Below are 25228 nucleotides of genomic sequence, written 5' to 3'. Positions count from 1 at the left end.
TGGGAGCCATGACACATCAAGGGAAACACCTGGGAAGAAATCAACTTAATTAATCAGGGGAGGAACAGGAAACAAACCAAATAAGGGCATGGGAAGGCACATGGGGAGCAGGACACACACGAAACATGAAACAGAGTCTGACACCTTTATACTTAGTAATAATGTCAAGATTATAATAAACACCATCCGCTTTTATGGAAGAACATTGAACTCTACTGAACTAAATTCAATACTTTACTTTAAATAATCACTAAGAAATGAAAGAGTATACTGTTTGAGCACAGTCTCATCAAAAGTAATAACTATTTTATGATTTGGTGAATTGGTGGTGAGTTTGAGGTTCAGATTTAAGGGTGGACTTATAACCTACAGTTTAAAGGGTTTCGTAAGAATCAGATCGTACAAATCACCAGTTCAAACAATACTTACCTTTCTTACAATACTTAATTTTCATGAGCTCGAGTTGCATGACCCACCGTCAGATATTCTGGTACACATTTATTTTCCAAAATATGTACTCGCCCTCTTGTTCTTTCAAATCTATATGAATTTATTTCTTACTTAATATGCAAAATTATGTATATATATATATATATATATATAATCTGTTTTATTTTATTATACAATTGATTAATTTATTATGCATTTATTTGTGTATTTACTTTTTTTTAATAGGTTATGCCATTATACTTGCTGATATATATGGTATCACACTAATTTAAAGAAAGTAAAAACATGCATAGCAATTGCTGAAATTAAACTTATATTTGTATTTGATAATATTTACTAAATTTGAAAAAAATAATATGAAAATTAAATAATAAAAAAAAAATCAGCATCAGTTGACTACTAGTGAAAAACAACATTGGTCTTCATTGACTTATATTGTATTTAATAATAATAATAATAATAATAATAATAAACAACTTTTAAAATTAATTATTATTATTTTCAGGTGAACCATCCCTTTAAACTCATTTGTTCTAAAATCATAATCTAAAACCAGAACCTGAAAATGTCCTTCTGGCCTTGTGAAAATTGATTGAACTGTTTTTGTCCATGCAATAAAATTCAGTACGGGTCCAACATATTGGCTGGCCAATACATTGGCATCAGCCATCACAAAAATCAATATCGGTTGTCCAAAACAACATTGGTCTCCATTGACTCTATTTACTGTATGGACTAGGAAAAAAAGAACCAGAACCAGAATCTCTAAATTTCTTACTAACCTTGTTACTAAGGCTTCAAAATCCACTGCCTTCCTCCTTTTTCTCTCTCTGTCAATCCATGTATCCCAATCCACCACTGCCACCTTGTCACTGGCCTCATTCAGCATGACTTTCTCCTCCAGTCCTTTCCATTCAACCAGAAGATATTTTTAAATCAATCCTCACTTGTACATTTTTACATAGTTCATTGCAGATATCAGGGGACGGGGACAATACCGTATGATGGGGCTTCACGAGCACTTAAAGTGAAAGTGTCATGCTGGAAAAGACAGTGGCAGCTCTCTGCACTGGGATTCATTTCCGATGGAGTGTCCCACTTGAGATTTACGTCGGCTACTCCAGCAGCCTCGAGTCATCTAGCATGCAAGAGTCTGCCTCTCTTTATTTATAAGCATTTATTGCTTATGCATGCTCTGCGATTGGATTTGTACCGATGGTCTCCCACAGGAGATTGATTTTGGGAATATGCTAGATCTTCATTACATCAGAGCATTTGAAAACACACTTCGGATGAAGATCTGATCTAGATTTGTAAAATGGGAATTGGCCTAATTTTGCAATGCATGAGCTGGTTTGTGATTTTCTGAACTTTTACAGTAGTATCTGGGATCCCGTCGGGTGTTTTTTTCTATCTAATGCAGTCCTACTGACAGATCCAGATTTCATGAAGAGCATGAACAGGAAATGTCAAAAAAAATTCCATCAAGCTTTACATGAGATGTTTATTTTACGGTGTAACTTTACATGGCACAAATTGCTTTGATGATGTTCCACTTTAGTGCATTCATACTCAGATCAAAGTTTCCCAGGGTACTGCTCTTTCATTTATGATACTGACAATGTAAAGAAAGCTTCAGGGCATGTTTGCAAGTGAAGGTGTGTAGTTTTCAAGGCCTTAGCTCTTCTTTTGAAGATTATAAACTTTTGGCAAACGGACAGGATCACTCCAGGAGGTCAACACGCTGGTTTATCTCCTGCTCTCTGTCATGAAATCTCTCATAAACACCCACCGCTATGACCGCCCAGTTGGACGGATCTCAAACTACTGGTTTGTTTCATTAAAATGCTCACAGAGTCCGTTCCACAACTTTGTTTTTTTTTTATATTTTATCTGTTGTTTGGTGGAGGGCTTTTTTCATGACTATTACGACAGATCTGGCCTAGATCTTTTAATGTTTTGTCTAGATTATTACGTTTTAGACTATAGGCAAATTTTTGAGCCATTTACAACTCAAATGAGTTCTGGATCTCCTTGCTAACTTATTGTTTATCTGTGCATTTATTGAATGAGCACTGTGCAATGTCCGAACTGATTGCACTGTATTTTATGTATAATCATTTTCTATTCTTAACTGTTTTAAATTAATTTTAAACCTCTTAAATCAATTTTTAAATAATTGTCAACGTTTTTAAATTCCTTTTTTTATTGTTGTGATTATTTTTTTATTATTATTTTCTTTTCTTTTATGTAAAGCACTTTGAATTACCATTGTGTATGAAATGTGCTATATAAATAAACTTGCCTTGCCTATTAAATTTCCTTTTTTTGTTGTTTATTTATTGGTTTGTTTATTTTATCTTTTTTAAGAGGAAAGTTACACTTGGTTGCTAACAATTTTTTTTTTCTTTCTTTTTTTTTCATATAGCTAAATATATTAAGTGTTTTCTGGGTTTTGGACTGTTCCCCTTTTCTTGCAGTTGACATATCATCTTTAAAGTTGTTCAAATTAAGTTCTTAGCAATGCATATTACTAATCAAAAAATAAGTTTTAATATATTTACAGTAGGGAATTTACAAAATATCTTCATGGAACATGATCTTTACTTAATATCCTAATGATTTTTGGCATAAAAGATAAATCTATAATTTTGACCCATACAATGTATTGTTGGCTATTGCTACAAATATACCCCAGCGACTTAAGACTGCTTTTGTTTAAATTATTGCAATTTTAAAATAACAGTTTTCTATTTTTATACATTTTAAAATATAATTTATTTCTGTGATGCGCAGCTGTATTTTCAGCATCATTACTCCAGTCTTCAGTGTCACATGATCTTCAGAAATCATTCTGATATGCTGATTTATTATCAACATTGAAAACAGTTGTGCATGCTTAATTTTTTATTTATTTCTTTTTATTTATTGGAACCTGTGATACTTTTTTCAGGATTCTTTGATGAATAAAAAGTAAAAAAAGAAAAAAATCCACATTTCTATAAATTCATAACTCTTCTGTGGGACTTATTGAGTTTGATCTGTTGTATTTGATTACTGGTCTCTCTCGGTAGTGTTTCATTTGTCAGTAGTCTGAACTCATCTGATCTCTCCGTTGGCAGTCGTCTGATATCAGTCGCTGGAATCAAGCAGTAAACGCAAAAGCGACACTGGATTCCTGACATGAACGGTACATAATTCAGCCGTCAAAATATACTAACCAAACCCAGCCTCAACACAGAGCCGCTTTCCGTTTGTTCCTCGATTGTGTTCTCTCGCCTCTCTCTTTCTCTTTATTCTGTTGTCTAGGTCTTTCTATAATTTAATGCAAAATGAAAGGCCTGCTGAAGGCTTGTATCAAGGAGATGGTACAAAAGATGCATCCGCACAGAAAGAGCGAGAGCAAAAGTGTGGAAGAGCTGTGACTCTAATGGAAACCCTCTCTTGGAGTTGAGAGTGTTTCATCTTGATACCAACTAAAGTCTGAAACACTCTGCAAATACTGCATTGTAATCGATACAAGCTTCAGTTGACAAAGAAAACAGACTGCAGATTTCTTTCTCGCTCGAACAAACCACAGGTGTAACATTAATACTTGAGTTCGGTGCTGAATGATTCTGTTTACCTCTCATGCGCAGAAGTTTGAGATTCCTGGTGTGTTGCACAATAGATCAGAATCAGACAGCTGTGCACAAACATTAGGCAGCTTGATATTTGCTTTTGTGGCAAATGAAATATTAAAACATGTTTTTAATTCTAAGAGAAAAATGGTTCATTTAGGGATATGTTTGGACTGTTTTCATTCTTGGCATGTTTGTGTGCAGCGAGCATTTATTAAGAGTTTCTAGTTTTTTTTTAAAGTCGAGATTGTTGCTTGCTTGAGTCACATGCATCCTTACTGTGAGCGTGTTAACTGTTCAAACAACTATTGTGGATCAGCGTCATTAAGAGTTATTCAAAATTAAACAGTTTTGATGCAGCGCACAAATGCAAATGACTCCGTGTTTGTTTGTGCATTCAATTACAGACATAGAACGATCGGTTTATTTGCCTGATATTAACAGCAATTGTGCTAGCGATGCCAAGGTCATGTGTTTGATTGCACAAACTGAATGCAATGCATTAAGTTGCTTTGGATTACAACGTATTCATAAATGCAAATGCTCTGAAACCCAGGTATAATATATTAGTGCACTTTGTTGCGTGCAATAGTGAATTGCAGCATGCATTTGCGAGAACCTTTGATACTTTTAACTAAATTAACTCTTTCCCCGCCAGCATTTTTTTTAAAAGTTGCCAGCCACCGCCAGCGATTTTGATGATTTTCACTAAAATTTGATGGCCTCCAGAATATTTTGCTGTATGAATATTTGAATATGCAATACACCAAAATAAAGATCAGAGCCTCTACACTCTAAAAAATGCTGGGTTAAATACAACCCAGCGCTGGGTAAAATAGGGACAAACCCAGCAATTGGGTTGTTTTGGCCCAGTGGTTGGGTTACTACCCAGAAGGTTGGGTTAAACATTTAACCCAACCGCTGGGTCAAAACAACCCAATTGTATTTAATCCAGCATTTTTTAGAGTGTACTTTTAAACAAAAAAAAGAGAAAATCAAATTTTTATCAAAAACTGCATCTGGGTAATATTCAGTACACTTATCAAAGCATAAATCCAATAAATAGCTTCTATCAACACCTCCAAAGCTTGCACAGACATCACTTCCTGGATCAACATTTTACTCCGTAACATTATGCAGATTTCATTAATATGCTGTCTATTGCTGATGATCGCATTATTTTTCATAAGCATCTGTTTGCATAAGAGATTGCTCGTTTCTCCATCCTGTTCACGTGTGTTTTTGTTCGGGAGGTTTTGTACTCGTTCAGAAGATGTGTAATAGCGCCCCTGAGTGTATAACAGTGAAAACACAAAAAGCCGTAAAAACTCGTCTTTGGCGGGGAAGCGTTTTCTTCTAAAAGACGAGATAACTCGTCAATGGCGGGGAAAGAGTTAATGAGAAATAAAACTAAGTGCATCAGAAAGATAGCTTTTGTGGAATGACCCTTTAGTGTTAATATACTGTATTAATTGTTCTGTGTTTAAGACTTTTTAAGTTTACTATATATATTTTTTTTCTACCCAATTGGAAAATAGTTATACATCTGCAAATATTTAGTGATAGATCTCCCAAAAATGAAATGAAAATGAAAACTGGCATAATTTACCCTTATGTCGTTACTAACTTGAATGACTTTCTTAATTCTTTGCAACACAAAAGAAAATATTTTTGAAAAAAAAAACAATGTTGGTAACCAATCATTTTTGATGAGAATTAACTAAAACAAACAAACAAGTAAATAAATAAATAAAATTCTCAAAATATTCAAATTTATCAAAATATTTTCTTTGTGTCAGTTAAATGCTGACCAAATTAAAATTTTTGGGTGAAATGCCCCTTCAGAACAAGACATTAGAAGCATTTTCCACTCCATTTTCTAGGGCAATTTATTTGACTATCCTAAATATGTGAGTATTTGGTTAGTTGCATTTTGTTATCAGTATTAGTATTTTTTTCCCCCTCCTGTCCTTTCACTTTTGAGTTGCACCAGTTGAGAGCCGCTGCTCTAGAGTGTCATTTTATTTCCAAAGAGCTCTGATAAAGAGCAAATCAGTGAGTTTCTTACGGAGCTCTCCTTGTGTTTGTTGACTTAATTAGTCATTAAAAGTGTGATCTCTGAAGGGAGGTTGGTCTATAAAAAGGTTTGGAGTGTTTGCATGTTTATTATAATGCACTGTGATTTAATCAGGGCTTTGCCCACAGTTACGTGGGCTTGTGATTGTGGTCAGATGTAATGTTGAAGAAGCAACTGTACTTTTGAAACTGTAAATATAGTTTGGAATAGCAGCCGCTCTCAATGTCCTTCCCTCTCAGATGTCTTTCTCTCATCGCTCATCGCTCACTCTCTCCTCCTCGCCATCTCGCTTCATTTGTCTCTCTCAGGGGTTGCTGCTGTTGACCGGACAGCTGCTTCAGTGTCTCAGGACACAAAGCCTGCAACCCCCTGCTCGGCTCTGGCCTTATTTCCATGTGAACCGTATCTCAGCCAAAGCGAGTACTGCTGCCATGCCAATCCAGCATTCGCTTAGTTTAGGATTTGCCATTACAAGTGATAGAAAAGCATGGCGAAATGGCTAACATCATAGATATATCGGGTCTTTCCAGTACATTTACATGCCCATTATCATAATAACCTCATTAGAAGCAGATGAACGTTCAGAGGATTCAGATGGCATGACGTGATATAGTATGAACTGGACCACGGAGAATAGTGCATAGTCAGACTTCTGACTCTCGGCATACAGTCTACTCACAAGAACCCCCAAAAATAGGGCAGATCTGATATAAGCCAGAAAATAAAGTTGTTTTTACTTGCTAGTTCTTTCCGAAAAATCACTATTTCAAGGTGCTACCTTGTAAAACCTCTTGCTTCAGATGGTGTTCTGTGTGTTTGTTTCATAAAGGCATTCTCTCTTTAAGATATGCAACTGCACCCGCATTCCTCATTTGCAAATCGCCTTGGGTAAAAGCATTGAAATAAATAAATGTAAATATCCTGTCCTTATATGTTATGTTATATAAATCACAGAGGAATGCTTGAGAAGTTAGATTGTTAACAACATAGAGATCTGACGCATGCTTGTTGTAAAAAAGTGTCGACAGCAGGCCTGTTTGGAACGGAGGAGCACACTGATGCCGAACGCTCCTCTCGTACACTCGCCTTGCTTCGCTCAGATTGGACTTATTTGGACGAGCGTTTCACTTTCATCGGAATGGAGAGATGAAGCGCTTCCTTGATGTCATGCCTGAGAAGCTAAGCAATGTCATGAGCAAGTGTGTATGTGTGCACATATGCTAGCGTGTTCGTAGACGTATTGCGGTACAGTGTCGCTTCTCAGCTCAGTAGCTGCGTTTGTTGAAAGTTTGGCATTTTCTTAGATGTGGCTCATTTGCAATCTGCATATCTAAAGATGGGAAAGAAAACCAGGGATGTGTGAAGGAAATATGAAAAAGATTATTAGTTCAAACGAGCAGAAAAGCAACCGGTTGTATTGTTACGTTTTACGTTTGTTTTAAATACTCACTTTTGAATAGTATCTTGTTTAATTAACCCGATATTATAGTCTAAGCTTGTAGTGTGTCCTTCAAATGAAATGGTATGTTCTGGTCATTACTTTTGTGTCATGCTTTAATGGCAATTCAATAACTCTGCACACATTAGACAATTGCATATAAGCCTACAAGTGAGTGTTTACAAATTTGTATTCAAAGGTCACGAAGTCAGAAGCTGGTAGAAATGGCAAATGAAGTGATTTTTGAAAGTTTCTCGTCTCCTCAGGTCCAATCCCTGAGGTGCTCAAAAAGGATTCTGCTTCAGCTTTTGAATTTCAAGGCTTACACAATTGCAGTCAAGCAGTGCAGATTTGCCAATGTGACCCAACAGTTCCCATTGGCTTTAATGAAAGCATATTTCCTTAAATAGGGACTATTCAAACGCACAACATTTTCCTTCACTGCCTATCACAGATTTCTCTGATGTAACATCTAAACGTTTGCTCTGCCTTTGGACAGACTGTACCTCTCTATCCTTGAACTGCTTCTTTACAAATGCATGAAGACTAACGGTTGTTCTTATCTGTGTCATGAATGTATTTGTTGTAGAAGTGATGCATGTTGATCTGGTTGCGTAGGGAACAGAACATCATTAACCCTTAAATGTGGAGGAACATAAATATCTCAGAAAATATTTTTAATTTGATTTAATTCAGTGTAAGATTTAATTAAGGACTGCACATTAATCAAATTAACATTATGATTATTGCTACCATGATTACCTAATCATGAAAAGTGACATTGAATTTTTCTACTTGCAACATGGTTTTTCAAACCAGAGTCATTGGAAAAACGAGCCTGTGGCAACTTTTCTGCAAAATTATTTTACATTGTTTCTTGCATGTTTCCTGACACTTTCAAAGTGAAAAAAGCACGAAAAGCTTGTTCATTTTTATCTAAAACAGATAAAACGTATTGGGGAAGTTTGAAAATCAAATATCCGGTGAATGGCCCTAAATGGTTAATCGTGTTTGAAAATAATGTAACATCTATACTAAACCTAACCGATAGGGTTAACAAAAGAAAACATGAGATTAAAACACATTTGTGGCAACCATGTCATTTTATCTTGGTTTTACAAGACTTTGAGCTCTTTTATCATGGCTCGTGTTTCACAGGACTCACTTCGCAATGCAAGAGTAATGCTGTACCGGGTGCGCTAACGAGCAAGTTTACAATGTCAGAAAAGCTGTGCATTTAGAGCTGGTTATGTGATGCAAAAGTGTGTAAAATAGTACGCCAAATAAAAACGAAAACTCGTGGTATTGATACGCAAAAATGGACTTTGGCGTGTATATGCTATGCGATGGGTAGGTTTAGGGTTGTGGGGTAGATGCGTATCATATGTACGTGAAAACTGCATATCATATGTACGCCAACAAATTTCGTATCATATGCACGCCAAACACATGCGTATCATATGCACGCCAAAGTCCATTTTTGCGTATCAATACCACGAGTTTTCGTTTTTATTTGGCATACTATTTATATGCATTTTCATGAGACCGGGCTCTGCAAACATCAAAATGTATTACTTTACAAATTATGCACTACATGGTCAAAGTGTTTTGAGCCTATATCATAGTAGTGTGCAAGGAACCACACAGACATAACCCAATAATCTGCCCTGTAATCATAGTTTGTGTAAAAGGTGTTAATTTAAGCTGAACTGGAAACTGCAATCAGTTGCATGTAGTTTTGAGAGTTTTGCAGAAATGTATAGTAGTTAAATGCAAATTTTTCCGATGACCCTAGGTTGCGTATTTTTGCTGATGTTGAGCTTTGTAACCGATCACAGACACGTCAGTCATGCACATGGATGCAATGGCCAATCGGAGGTGTTTAAAACATTTTACCATGATTAATAACATCTGGTCCTTAATGAGCGAGTTATAAGCAATCTGATCTACACATCTGTGTTTCATGTTTCATTTCTGTCAGCGATGGCACGTGAAATTGAGCGCTGACGAAACATTACCTGACATTTAGATGCTTTAGAACCAAAGCGAAATGGTAATTTGGCCTTCTTTTGGATTTGTTGCGCGTCGTGCCGCTAGCTTGCAGTGGAATCGGTGTAACAGCCAATATAGCGAGGTGTAAATGAGATATTTATCTGCAGTAGAGACAGCTATGTTGATTTAAAGGGGAGTATTTGCGAGTCCAGAACTCGGTGAACTCGCGCTGGACTGCAGGGCTCAAACTGTGTAAACTTACAGTGACAGCTTCAGTGGTTTAAATGGCTGGGAGCGCGCTCGTATTGTCACGTTGCTCACTTTCTGGGCATAATTGGAAATGTGTTTTTCATGCTGCTCAGAGGGCCAATGTGAAGGTACTGTTTAGATGCTGTCTTGATTTATTAATGTTTTAATGAGAGCTATCAAACAATTAAAAATTGTAATCGGATTAATTACGTGATATGGCAATTAATAATCAGATTAATTACAAATAATCACATATATCATTGTTTGTAGCTGAACCCCCCTAATTAAAGGTAATTCATGAACATTAGTCTGAATTATTGAGGCAGATGAGAGAATCACTGAATAGATTATACAAAGTCAGTGTTTATTTCCATCATTGAACATAAGCCCATCACTGACCTGCAGCAGGTAGATTTGGCAGCCGTATATTTAATTATATTTAGTTGTTAGTTTACGTACACTAACATTCAAATTGTTGGGGTTGGTTATGATTTTTTTTTATGTTTTTGAAAAAAAAAAAGGATCTTATTACTTACTAAGGCTGCATTTATTTGATCAAAAATGCAGTAAAAACAGTATAATTATGTTTTTTTTCACAAATCAGAATAGCTATTTTCTATTTCAATATATATATATATATATATATGTGTAATTCATTTGTGATGCAAAGCTGATTTTTTCTTCAGTGTCACATGATCCTTTAATAATCATTATAATATCTTTCTTTTGTAACATTATAAATGTGTTGATAGTAAATTTAATGCATCCTTTCTGAAGAAAAGTTTTTAAATTCTTTTGAAAAATAAATTAATGAATACATAAAATATTAAAACCCCAAACTGCAGATGAATATATTTGCATTTTCTAAAGATTGTGTCAAGTTTAAAACAATTTTATTTTTAGAAACATGCCTGCGTTCTGTTCCATTAATCCCATGAATCTGCACGAGTCAGGGAGACATGATTAATTGCATTAATTTTGGAATGCTTTATTTTTAATACATAATTAATAACACTAAATTAACCTGTTAAATTTATAGCCTTAATTTATATGTAAATTCTCTTATGTGAGCATAAGAGTGATTACAGTATCATGGGAATTAATTGAGAATTATGATTTTTATTCGAACATTCTTTGTAATTAAACCCAATTTTACCAGTTTGCCCAGTACTTATTGTAGAAAACTGTGGAGCTTTACTCTCTGTTTGTGTTATTCCATTGTAATGAATGGTAATTTAGTCTCTCCTGAACATGGTAACTCCACCATTAGCACCAACGTATGCCAATTACACAGCTAGAACATACAGCGGCCAACACAAAAATTACCACCCTGTAATTCGGGACCACTTCGACTCTAAAGCCGAGGAAAGCCTGTCATTTATCTCACACATTTGTCTCTCCAACTCTCGAGAGCTGATGAATGAAGAACGATCACCATTTCTCAACACTGGGCTCCACTCAGCAATAAGACAGAGTGTCTGTGCGCTCAGTCAGTGTTTTTGTCTTGAATATAATCAATTACCCTTAGCTGTGTAAATATAAGAGAACGTGAAGTGCTTTGACAGCCATTTTGTCTTCATCTATATTGGTTCTCACTCCCTCTCTTTTTCCCACAGACAGATTGGTGTATCGTAGCCAATGACTCAATGACTGCAGTGGAGCTCCTGTATCTGGATCAGTAGCGTGGAGTCGTCACACCCTGAAGAGAGGAGAAAATGGACAGGCTGAAGGACTTGAGAATGCTGGGTCGGCCTCTTGGAAGGTCAGTGAAGTCCTGTTGTTCGGTGGTGATGCCACGCTGACATTCAGTCTTATTTACAGGTCTGAAACCAGACGGGCCTCTTGATGTTTGTGCTTTACCCGTGAGGGAAAGCAATGGCAAATTTAGCTGCAGGCAGCAAGCCCCAGTGGCACACGCCAGTTGTACATTGGAGAAGATTTGTCTGGTCATACGACTCCCTTTGGTTACATAATATAAATTAGATCAAGGATTATAAGCAGATTTACTAGTATTTATAGCATTTGACATCACTCATGGGACAATCAGGACATTGTGGCAAAGATTTGTGTTAATATGTGCAGATGATGTTGCAAGATAATGACTGACATAATGATTGGTGTCTTTGTCAGGAACTTTGTTTAGCTTTTTTTTTTTTAACACCAAAAATTCAACAAGTTAATTTTGCGAGGCTTGGCCTGAAGAAGATCTATAAGGCAGTATTAGTGACCATTGAACCAGCCTGCATGATTAATCAAAATAAAACCGACATTTCTTAATCAGATTATCAAACCACAAATGCTGTGATAAATATATGAGCTGCGTGTTTCAGAGTGAAACATGGCACTGGGTTGTTTTACACTCGACCAGTTCACTATCCATCTGTTTTTCAGCATCTCAGAGCGACTCAGTTCACAGTAAATGCTCAAAATAAAATTTGATGGTTTAACTTTTGAAAATTAAGAAATTAAGCCATAAATGTTAGTGTTTAATTTTATAGTTGTAATTTAAGATAAATTATTTATATTTATTTATTTTTATTTTACAGTGAAATACTTTAATAGTAATATTTCTTGTTTTTTTATTTATTTAGTATTTTAAATGTAATTATTATTATTATTATTATTATTATTATTATTATTAGCCATATTGATGTATAATCCTACAATGTTGGCCAAATTGTGCAGCCCTACAAACAAGCACAGCAAACCAGAATTTGTAAAATTGCATTTTAAATAGCAATCACAATTTTTATCTTAAAAATTGCAATTAGACCCCCCCCCCCTTATTGTGCAGTAATAGGATTGGACAAATTTTGTAGGAGGAGTAGCAGAAAACACAGTAAGCAAATTTGTCCAAAATGTTGGAAATAATCATATTATTCTATACACAAACTTGTATTTAGGCCAAATTTTAATTTATTATTTAGACCAATGAATACAAGGAGTGCTTCTGTGCCTGACCTCTAATTTACACTGTATGGCCAAATGTACACCACTGTGCAACAGTATTTTCAACAACAAAAAAAAGAATGAAAGAAAAATCTTTTTTTGGGGTGAAAATACAAATGGCCTAAGACTTTTGCACAGTAGTGTACATGGACAATTGAACATTGGGCACTACACCTACATGAGCTTGTTGATCATCTCAATTCAAAACCATCTGCTATAACAGCTTCCACTCTTCTGGAAAGAGTTTCCACTAGATCACGGCTGTGGAGGTTTGCGCCATTCAGATATAAGGCGTCCGTGAGGTCAGGCATGATATGTTGGGCGTTGGGCTCTGACTCACAGTCGGCACTCAGATTCATCCTGAAGCTTCTTAGTAGGGTTTCAATCTGGGCTTTATGCAGGCCAGTCAAGCTCTACCAACCTAGACTCAACAAACCATTTCTTTACGGTCCTCGCTTTGTGCACCGGTGCATTATTATGCTGCAAACAGAACAGAGTCTCAATTCTACAAAAATGATTATAGTGACCAAAATTATCAGGGTTATCAATATCATCATGGTATTATTAAAATGTGCTGGAAATGTTCAAAAGGTAGTCATATACACACAATCGTTTCACCAAGAAACAACAAATAATATTCGCAGCTCAATGCACTTTTTGTTTGCATAAACTTCAAAATAATAACATTCAAAAATTTTAAACTACATGCTACATGCAGATTTTTAAATTACATGCTCAAATAAAGTTTTGACAAAGAAAAAAAAAATATATATATAAAATAATAAACCTCACATTTCAGCCTTTACTTATTTTATTTATTTTTTTAAGAAAAGGATGCGTCAAAATGATAAATTATAGGCTTAATTCTACATTATTATCCGAAGTGTTGAGATTTCTAGACTCCACATTAGCTTGTTTTACATCAACAATCTGGTTGCCAATGTTTGCATTGGTCTGAACAAAAACAGCAGACAGGCTGAATGAAAAATGTAAATCTACTGTCTACCAGCAGGTGGCGCTTATGTAACAGCAGAAATTGAGCTGTTTCCACCGTAACCACTGTGAACAAAGCAGCTGTGCTTATAAATATTACTTTATTAGGGATTACATAGAAGGAAGATGGGAAGCAAATGCCATTACTGTGAATTTTTCAAATCATATACGGTTTTAATGATAATTAAAATATGAAACTGTTAAACTAACCGTCTGCACATTTTATCATAGTTTACCTTCAATCTGGTAACCGTTTCATCCCCATGAGAAACCTAGAATCTCTCAGACATCCATAAACGATCACTCGCAATGGGAAGATGGAAAGTCTCAAATGTGCTGTCATTGACTGAACTTATCTGGTCTCTGGCTATTTTGCTCAGTCTGGTTCTTGTATCTGAGCAGAGTTTGGTCTCGGTGGTAGGGGACATTTTTAAAAGTACTAAATGGCCATACCGCAGGGAAGCCCGTGACCCTTTGACTCTCCGGCGTATCTGCGGTGGTTCAAATCGATTTGATGGTAACAGAGAGAAAACGGTGCCATCTGAATTTGGATTCCCTAGAGATCTTCCTTCACACAGGGATACTGATCTTGAACCCTGGAAGTGAGATTATTTGTGAGAAGTGTAAATGTATCAGGTCAGCTCGGAAAATGGCACAGTGAGCAACAGATGTTCGGTGGGCGGAATTTGGCCTCATTTTCAGTATTTGTAAAGCAAATCAGGAAAAATAGAATGTGTTTTTGCTGATGTGGAATAAATATTTTCACAGCCTCGTAATCAAAACGATGGGGTTATGACTGACGCCCCATCTCATTATCAATGAAAAATAATTATGTTGCCGGGAGACAAGTGTGTGTGTGTGTGTGTGTATCATCTATCCATTCATCCATCATTCATCCATCCATCCAGTTAGTTTACTTTTAGTAAACTTTACTTTTTTTATTTTTTGTAGCTTTAATTTTTATTTTTAAAATAATTTTACTTTTTAGTTTAATAATTGTACTTATTTTATTTACTAATAATTGTAATAATAATAATTATTATTATTATTTATTTATTTATATTGTAATTTAGCTTTTTTGTTGTTGTTGATGTCACACTCACCATACAATAATTGCAGTGCTAAAATATATATTTTAAATATGTATAGTTTTTATTCACTCAACCATAAATACTTGTATACTTCTGTTAAAAAGTTTGGGGTTGGTAAGGTTTTTTTTTTTTTAAGTGAAATATAATTGCAATGCAATTTAAAATAACTGTTTTCCATTTTAATATATTTTAAAAAGTAATTTATTCCTGTGATCAAAGCTGAATTTTCAGCATCATTACTCCAGTCTTCAGTGTCACATGATCCTTCAGAAATCAGTCTAATATGCTGATTTGCTGCTCAAGAAACATTTCTGATTATTATCAATGCTGAAAACAATTGTGCTGCCCAATATTTTTGTGAAAACTGATATTTTATTTTCCAGAATTCTTTGATGAACAGAAAGTTCAAAAGAACAGCATTTATTTGAAACAGAAATCACTTTTGTTCAATTTAATGCATCCTTACCAAAAAAAAAAAAAAAACATCAGAATACACCAATGTATATTGGAGCTGACACATGTAAGTAGTTAAAGACACTGATATACATTGGTTGTGTGTTTGGGCAGTAAGAGGCCGTTCTGGACCGGACTCATGGTGGCAGGAGGATGTTTAAGCTTCGGTCAGTCGGGCAGATGGCATTTGGCAGCTCTGTCTGTGGCTGGATGCCCTCATTGACGAGCAGCAGGTGCTTCAGGGCATCCAGTGGTGCCAGCTGTGTGCAGAAGAGCGAGGATGGGGACAGGCACCGCCAAGGCGCAGCGGTCATTAGGAATTGGACAAACAAAGATAAATGCATCCGGATTGGATCCTAATGGAATCATGTCACGCTCTCATTGTGATGGCCTGTGTATATGCATTTCCGTCTCTGCCTCTTCTTGCGGCATCTCTCTGTATCCATCGTCTCTTTTACCTCCGCCAGTGGTAACAGGCTCCATTTACATTGGGTTATTGCGACCTTCCACCCCAGCTCCCGCTCTTTTGCGCTCTCTCTCTCACCCTGTTTAGAAATTCATTTATTCAGTTGTGAGGAATGGGGATCGAGCTGGCAGGGCAGCCTCAGTTACTGAGCAAGAAGGATAATTCGATGAATCAGCCGTTAGTGTCTGGGAAAGCAAGATAGCCTCTGTGTGTCTTCAGAGCTTCTAGACAGAGACCACAGTTATTCTTTTCATGCATGCAGCTCCATGAAGACTGTACCTAATGGCTGTCATTTGGTTCGGTGAGTGTTACAATTATGGCTTTGGTGATTAAAACCTGAGCACTTGCTCACAGAGTTTCTCTAGTCTCGCCTCAGTGGGAAACGGACCTCATAATGCCTTCATATAATCGCTTGTTTAGTTTTTTCCTCCGCTTTACATATTGCATAATAAAAATTATGCATGCTTGGAATGGGGATTTCACATTGTTGGGTTTATGATGGATGCTTTATCACTGACAACAGTGACCGCTTGGGTTTTTTTCAGTGAGGAAAATAAAAACAAAACATAAATAACAATAAAGTTGGTTTTGCAGCCGTAGTCTGTTATGTGTTTGTCTCACAGCACTTTCGTGTTCACAGCATCACATTTATTGAACATTCAAAATCAAGAGAATTGCAACAACAGTTAAATCTTTGAAATCGTTTTATCCACTGTGAGGTTTTTACTCTATTTGTAATGTGTGAAGCATGTGTTGTGGAATTGTACGTGAAAGCAATAAAGAAATGGTAAAGTACTACTACTAATACTAATACATTCTACGTTTTGGGATTAACATCTTTAAAGTAAGAGTTTGAGGATTTATTTAGTCAATATAACAAAATACAAATATGAATTTGATATTGTACTAACAGGAGCTTGTTTGTTAGTTTTTCTTTATGTGTTAGTTGCAGTCCTTCCCATACAAACAAACAAATAAACAGACAGACAGACAGACAGACAGACAGATAGATAGATAGATAGATAGATAAAATATATGACATATATTGCTCTATATCAAGAGTAAAATTGCCATATATATTACCTGTAAGGCACTATATAATTTTTACGAACATTCTCTAGGTAGATGAAAATGACATTTAATTTGATATTTGTAAAAATCCCCATATAAAATTTGGTATATGTACATATGTTAATAATATATATATGATAACTTTTTTTTTAAATTTTGTTATTATATGAAGCAACCATTTATGTCAACAATATGTATTTTATTTATATATGCAACTTGATTAAAATAACATAAAACAAAGCAAAAAAAAATATGTGTGTTTATGTAGGTTTTTGTATTTTTGTATTTTATTTTTTTAATATGTGTCTATCTTTTATATTTACTTATACAATATCAACATGTAATGATGGGTTTTAGGATGGATATACATGCACAGGACATATACGTACGAAAATATTGTGTGCATACATAAACGTACATATTTGTTAATATATGAAATTATTCCAATTTCTTTTCATGACAAGATATTTCATATATAGAAATGTAATATATGTACATATATTACGTTTGCGTGTACAGCACCGCTTTCACTGCGAGAGAACTGCAGTCGACGCTTTGATCTGTCACAAACATGGCTGCAGATTCATTATAGACAATTGTCGGTTCAGTTCAGTTCCTCTTTATTGTTCTCTGACCTTTATGTGTGAAATGAGACCGAATGCGTGGGTGTGCATATTAAGCCTCCCCCATATCAGAGACCTGTTTTATATCCCACCATCCAATTCTTTGTTTCTCATTTCTTAATGCGTGTTATTGGTCAGTGCTGCAGATTCATTATAGACAATTGTCGGTTCAGTTCAGTTCCTCTTTATTGTTCTCTGACCTTTATGTGTGAAATGAGACCGAATGCGTGGGTGTGCATATTAAGCCTCCCCCATATCAGAGGCCTGTTTTATATCCCACCATCCAATTCCTTGTTTCTCATTTCTTAATGCGTGTTATTGGTCAGCGTCTCTCTCCCGAACACTAATGGGCGACTCCATTAGATAATAGTCACATGCTTGTGTCCTCCCGGGTGCCATCAAAGATCATTGCAGCCAGGGGAATAATGGAGGCTTGCTCTATTCCAGCTGTTAGGGAGTTTTTAAGAGTCTACCAAACCAGTGGGAACAATTACTGAATCTCAACATGCAGCGTTAATAGTGTTGGGCTTTACGTAATGTGATGTTTCCCCCAGAGTTTGGTTTGAAAATGTCCGCAGGCTTGACGGCGTCCAAAGGACTTGTTCAAATACTTTCTTTTCTCACAATTTAACATGCAGAGAGAACCATAAGTAAGACTTTTGTAGTTTATTCCCCTAAAAAGTGTACACATTAGGGCTCTGTGTTATTTGCATTTCAACCTGGCAACATTGGCTCAACCAATGGCGTGACTTTGGGGCGGGGCTATTTCTTTGGCTGACCACAAGCATTGAGTGTTTGGGAAACCTGTTTGAAAACAGTCATTTAAGTTTATTGCATTTCTTTTAGTTGATGCTTGTGGTGTAAATTGGCTTCCCTTTTAAAGTGATTTTACTAATGATGTGTGTTTATGTGGACCAGGCACTTGTTTACCAGTGTTTACCAGTTTAAGGACGATTAACGATCTTGAGCAGCTGCAGATGAAACAGTGGAATATTGACTTTGAGAGGTTGTCTTATGCTGACTGATTTGGTCATTTGCTGTGAACACATTTCTGTATGTAGTTTGCTCTCTCTCTCTCTCTCTCTCTCTCTATCCTGATGCTTTGTTTTCAAATACATCATCCAGTTTGTTTGGTTCTGGGAGCACTGGGCTGTTTATTAAAAGAAGTGCAGACTTTTTCCCTACCATTCATATTCTCTTCCCCTTGCTTTTCTTTTGTTTTCACCCCCATCTATTTTCTTCTGTTATAACATCAGGGAAAGAATTCAAATGTTTTGAAGGTTTTTTATCCACTATGAGTGTTTTTCTCCTCTTTTTATTTATTTATTTATTTATTTTAAGATATGAAGTGTGTGTTGTGAAATGGGATGTGAAATTAATAAAGATAAAAAAAAATGTTTTTATTTTTATCTTTTTTAATAAAGATAAAAAATAATTACTTGTACATTTATTACTAAAGTATGTAAAGTAAACTGAGGATTTATAAAAATTCTAAATTACATAAAAAAATAGAAATGATAAAAATCTGAATTTGATATTGTACATTCAGGGGGCTTGATGGTTATTTATTTATGTATTTGTTTGTTCTTGCTTGCATTTATTTATGTATTTATTTATGCATTTATTTTTTTATGCATTTATTATTTCAGAATCGCTTGACAACCAGTGAATATTTTAAGATATGAAGTGTGTGTTGTGAAATGGGATGTGAAATTAATAAAGATAAAAAAAAATGTTTTTATTTTTATCTTTTTTAATAAAGATAAAAAATAATTACTTGTACATTTATTACTAAAGTATGTAAAGTAAACTGAGGATTTATAAAAATTCTAAATTACATAAAAAAATAGAAATGATAAAAATCTGAATTTGATATTGTACATTCAGGGGGCTTGATGGTTATTTATTTATGTATTTGTTTGTTCTTGCTTGCATTTATTTATGTATTTATTTATTTATTTATGCATTTATTTTTTTATGCATTTATTATTTCAGAATCACTTGACAACCAGTGAATTTGTTTGTTTGTTTGTTTGTTTGTTTGTTTGTTCGTTCGTTCGTTCGTTCGTTCATTCATGCAGGCATGCATTTATTTATTTATTTGAAGATTACAAATTAACTTAAAAGCCAGTGAATGCACTCTCATTGTATGGAAAAAAAGTAATGAATTTTGAGCAATTTGTTTGTAAGTTTCATTCAAAATCCATCCGATCAAGCAACTCCATTTGAACAGGCATGACACTTCTGTTTACAAATGTCCTTCATCTAGATCAGAGAAGTCATCTCATTATCTATTTTCAATGTAGCAGATTTTAAACGCTATTTTATCTGTAGATTTATATGCTCCAAAAGCACTGGGTTTGTGTGGCTGGCGGGGTTCAACCCCTTAATGAATAACTTGTGTTACACATATTGCACAAGAATATCATGCCCATATGTTTAGAAAAAAAGTTGAAGTTCACACTGTAGTAGACAAGACTAAAGAGAGAGAAGGAGAGAGAAACGGATTGAGAGGGGAAGAACGGAAGAGATTGCTCTCAGCTCCCAGACGCCTCAGCCATCTGCTCCTCAATGTTCCTGCTGGTGGATCCTTCTCAGCCGGCATTCACACTCGTCGGCTTCTGATTGGCCAGTGCTGCAAGATGACGCCGCGATGTCACGGAATCTTGTGACGAGAGTGGCTGAGCCTCGCCATGACAACAACCCAAAAAAATCACAATTGACAGGATTGAGTAGGAGGACTCCTCGCTGTTCAGCGCTCCAGTCTGACAGTACAGTCTGACAGATATCTCAGTTTAAACACTCGTTTGATTGTGATTTGAGTTTCTGTACCGTCTGACACACATACCACATAAAAAAAAAAAGCAAATTTGATAATCGGTTATGCAAACTTACAGTCAAACACTGTATCTATCTATCTATCTATCTATCTATCTGTATATATAATGTGTGTGTGTTAGTTAATATCTTAGACAAATCTAATCTTAGACAATATAAATATTATTCTAAATAGTTGGCATTGCTATTACCAACATTTCACATTTTAATTTAGCTTAAGTTAAAACACTAAAAATATAAAGTGGAAACAAAATAAATAGATAAATAAAATTAAAAGCTAAAACTGAACAAAAATTGAAATAAAAATAAATGAATCCTAAATGGTAATCTGATATATATATATATATATATATATAATACCCAGAGCATTTTTTTATTTTGGTAACAGAATTTGACAAAAACGCATAAGAAAATTAATAAAAATCTAACACTATATATAAAAATCTAAAACTATAATGAAAACCTGAAGTATAGTAAATAAAGATAAAATAAAATATTAATACAATTATACTATAATTGTTTATATTATTCTTAAACAGTAAAATAAATGATATATTTTATTCTTAAGGTGTAATATATCTGGTTATATAATAAACATTTTATGCAAAATAATAATAATAATAATGATGATGATGATGATGATGATGATGATAATAATGTCATGAATTTGATGAGCTCTTCCCTCTAATAGCCTCGGTCCACTTATCTGAGTTTCTAACTGCATGCATTTTATTTTTTGGCCATGGTTGTGTTAGATGAGAGAGCGAAGAAAGAGACAGCTTCTCAAAGAACGTGTGTGTGTGTGTGTGTGTGTGTGTTTAAAGCAACCTCACCGTAATCATTCAGGTGTGGTGAGAGCCGAATGCGCACAGCTGCAGTTCTACAAGCAGCCTGTCAAGCCAGCAGAGTTTCAGATCCTCCTTCTAATCAGAGCACTAGCGCTGACTGTGTGCTATTCCGCTGTTTTCCCTCTCCGACATTATTCCCGACACACAAACGCGTGCATGTAGCGCTATTATGAATCCAATGAGCTGCTGAGTCAGAGAAAACGGGTAAAAGAGGTGTCTGAAGTTTATTGGCTCTCAGAGAGCGTGTGAGGGTAGCCAGGGGACATCATGTTTACCCAACTGCATTATCCAACAACACTGAACTTAATGCAGAAAGGAGCAGGAGCTGATCTAGTGCACTGGTCTCCATCCACTTCCTCTCTGACTCGCTCTTTCTTATCTCACCTTCCAGTGCATCTCATGTATTTCTGAGGGCATCCTTTCCTCTCCTCCCTGCCAGGGCTAGGTGGTGTGTGCATGTGTATCTGTGTTAGACAGAGAGTGAGAGTGTGTAACTCTTGGAGCTGGAGGGCCCATCTGTTTAAACACTGCAGAGAGCTAGTGAGAATATCTCCCACAATCCCCTCTGCCTGGACAGGGAAGAGGATGTATAGACAGATGCTCTCATCCACAAAGCCCCGCAGTCCTAAAGCCTGAGTTTCTCCGGCAGCTTCGTGCAGTTCATATGTCTCATGGTGAAAGTTTTGATGTTCAGACTCTCTGTAATGCAGCTAATGAAGATCAGAAGAAGACTATGGACGCCACAGTCCTGCAGTTTTTTAATTTGTGATAATTAGATGTATAGATATTATTTGTCTGACCAGAAGAGAACCCCCCCCAGCACTTGACTTGACTTGATTTGATCATTAGAGCTGATGGAGAGAATATTTTTAAAGAGGCACATATCGGTTATTGGCTGATATTAATTTGAGATAATTAGATTTTAGATATTAGATAATTAGAACTGATGGAGAGAATATTTGCATCTCATAACTTTGTGTTGACATTATGTTGACATACTGTAGGTGGAAGTTGGTCATTTTGTCGTTTTTTAGGGATGCATATCGGTACCATATCAGTTATTGGCTGAAATAAATTTTAGGTAATTAGATATTTTTATATTAGATAATTAGAGCTGATTGAGATAATTTTTTATCTCATAACTTCATTATGTTGACTTAGGTTGAAGTTGGTAATTTTGTCTTTTTTCAAAGATGCACATATCGGTACCATATCGGTTATCGGTTGATATTATTTTAGATATTTAGATGTTTAGATATTAGATAATTATAGAGCCCCTAAAGGGACATGGTGATGGAAAATCATTGCGATGGCAGAAAAATAATAATAATATTTCAATGTTTTGTGTTCTCTTGTAAAACTTTCATGCCCCCAAGGAACTTTTCATCTGTTCACAATAGGGGTGTAACGGTACACGTATTCATACCGAATTAAAACCGAGGTACGTACCGAACTGTCATATTTGTGTACCGTTACACCCCTAGTTCACAAAAGTGTTATGTTCCCCCAAGGAAAACTGTGTTCTCCAGTGAAACTTTGCATCCGTTTGTGAAACTTTTGTTTTGGGTTCCCTTGAGAAACTTTGCATTCACGTGCGGGAAAATAAATAAATAAAAATAAATAAATAAATAAATTATCCTGAGGAAAATTGCATTCGCTTGCAAAAGTTTTGCATTTCCTTGATATGCTTTGTATTCACTTGCAAATGTTTCACGGTTGCCTGATGCAAATGTCCATTTTTCACACAGTACATTATAATGTGATTCTTAATTTCATATAAAACAACCAATTTTAGTCTTTAGTTTTTTTGATAATTTAGATGAAATAGTGTAGAGCTTTAATATCTGCAATTTGTCCGTTATTGACCATAATGTGAAAATGATCAGATTATCGTATTGACCACATTTTTAATATGAGTGCATCTTACATTATATTGAATTAAATGTAAGGATTAATCTCTGAACTACATGACATATTTTGAAAGGTGGTTTTATACTGACAGACAGTCTGCGGGTTGTTTACTTTTAATTAATAATGTAAAGTTTCCAGTATTGTGTCAGGAGGAGCGAGTGTGCCAATCATAACACAGTGAAAACCAAACAGGTGTTTCTGGCCGTCCGTTCTTTTCTATAAACTCAAACAAGTTCTGTGATACATAATCCTCATTCACTCTGCCTAAAGACATTAAAAAAAAAAAAAACGCTCGCACCGATAGTCACTGGTAAGCTTGTGGCTGGCTAAATTCTCATTAGCTTAACAGCCCTCCACTCCTGCTATCATTCAGAGAACACACCAAGAACACCAGACACCATCTTCATTCTCACCTTCCCTGGTTTCCTGAGCAGATGTGAATTTACACCTTGCTCCCAGTTGGATCCCTGGGCTCCTTCCTCTCCGCCGGGGCTCTGATAACATCAGCAGATGGATGTGGGTCATGACACTGTTGACTCTGACATGGTTAAAGCTGGACTCAAACTCCTGACACACTGAGGCACCAACTGGGCTGAATTTAGGACAGATCCCTGAGTATTCATCTGCCGCTGAGGGTTTAGTTCTGGTGTCCCACTGAGGGATGAGTCCTCATCTACTGCTAAGTGTTGAGAACCTCTCTCCTGCTGCGGGTTCAAAGCTCATCTGCTGCTGAGTGTTTGAGGATAATGAATCAACCCACATTAGCTGTGTTGAACAGCCTCTTTCCATGGATTTCCAATTTGGGTTACCATGACTTGGAGGACCTTATGATAATCTTTTTTGTGGCTTTGTCGCACCCTGTTTTGTAGAAAGGGCATTAGTAACCCAGTAGCAATAGACTGTGGTCTTGCAGGGTCTAATCTAATGATTCCCCTTTGCACTCAAATCAAATACAGTTAAATGTGGAAATTTAATTTGGTCAAATCTTAGTGAGATTGTTTGTCAAACATGACGATATCTATCTATCTATCTATCTATCTATCATTTTTATTTTTCCCCATTAATATTTTATTTAGAAACTGTAAAACGTTATTATTATTTTTTTTTTTTTTCAGGATTCTTTGATGAATACAAAGTTCAAAAGAACAGCATTTATTTGAAATCTAAATATTTTACATGCAATACATTACAATGCAATAAATAATGTATTAGTAGTAGTAGTAGTAATAAATTTAGGTATTTATTTATTGACTGTTGAATACATTTAACATTATTAAGATGTAGATACAAAATTATTTATTATTATAATAGAATAATTTATTATTATTATTAGTAGTAATACATTTATGTATTTATTTATTTATTTATTTATTTATTTTTCTTTAAAATGTATTTTTATTTTACTATTTTACAGCTGTATATTATGATGACATTATTTTGTTGCTAAAGAAGGATGGATCCCAAATGAGTCTGGGTCTTGTCAAGGTTTTTCTCCAACCTGATGCTGCTCAAAAAGATTCAAGGACATTTTGTGATTTAATGCATGATTCACTGGCCAAATGACATTGTGTCATTGAAACATGCCTTTTCTGTAAAGCTACTTTGCAACAAAATTGTGAAAAGCAAGAATTCTGCATTCTGAAAAGCGCTATACAAATAAACGTGAACTGAATTGAACTATAAGCTAAATGCTCTACATGTCAAATGGGCCAAGGAAGCAAATAGCATGTTTATTAATAATTTTGGTAAGAGTTCTGTTTGGGCCATTCGGCTCCAACTGTGGAAATACAACACTTCATGACTTAATGATTTCAAAGATCTGCCACCAAAAAGAGGCAATGTAAATTATATGTTCTCTGTGAGACGTGTAATCTGCTCCCACAGCGCTTGGCAGCAGTGAACAGAACTGAAATATATATATTCCAGCAATAATAATATTCTCCATTGCGTCTTCAAATGCAAAACTCTTTAGGTTGAACTGTTTCATCCTTAACACCTTTTTAGAATTGATATATAATCAGTTTATTAAAACAAATATACTCTCTGTCATCTCTGTTATTATTCTGAAGGATGCATTAAAGCAACTTAAATATAGATAGAATGTCTGTCAGTAGCTCATAAATAATTTTTCGTTAATGCAATTAATATATATATATATA

At 35.3% G+C, this 25228-nt stretch overlaps 1 protein-coding gene across 1 annotated transcript in view; it reads left to right on the top strand.

Annotated features, from left to right (window-relative positions):
• Nucleotides 1-25228, top strand: part of LOC107722287 (leucine-rich repeat and fibronectin type III domain-containing protein 1-like protein) — a 159726-nt gene that overhangs the window by 83640 nt on the left and 50858 nt on the right. The window contains exon 2 of the mRNA XM_016530580.1: nucleotides 11443-11588. Coding sequence (XP_016386066.1) covers nucleotides 11542-11588 — 47 coding nt within the window. The 5' untranslated portion in view covers nucleotides 11443-11541. The remainder of the gene's footprint in view (nucleotides 1-11442; nucleotides 11589-25228) is intronic.

The sequence above is a fragment of the Sinocyclocheilus rhinocerous genome, unplaced genomic scaffold, assembly GCF_001515625.1.
Source record: "Sinocyclocheilus rhinocerous isolate Xijiao unplaced genomic scaffold, SAMN03320098_v1.1 scaffold904, whole genome shotgun sequence".
NCBI lineage: Eukaryota > Metazoa > Chordata > Actinopteri > Cypriniformes > Cyprinidae > Sinocyclocheilus > Sinocyclocheilus rhinocerous.
This window is presented reverse-complemented; position numbering and strand designations above follow the sequence as displayed.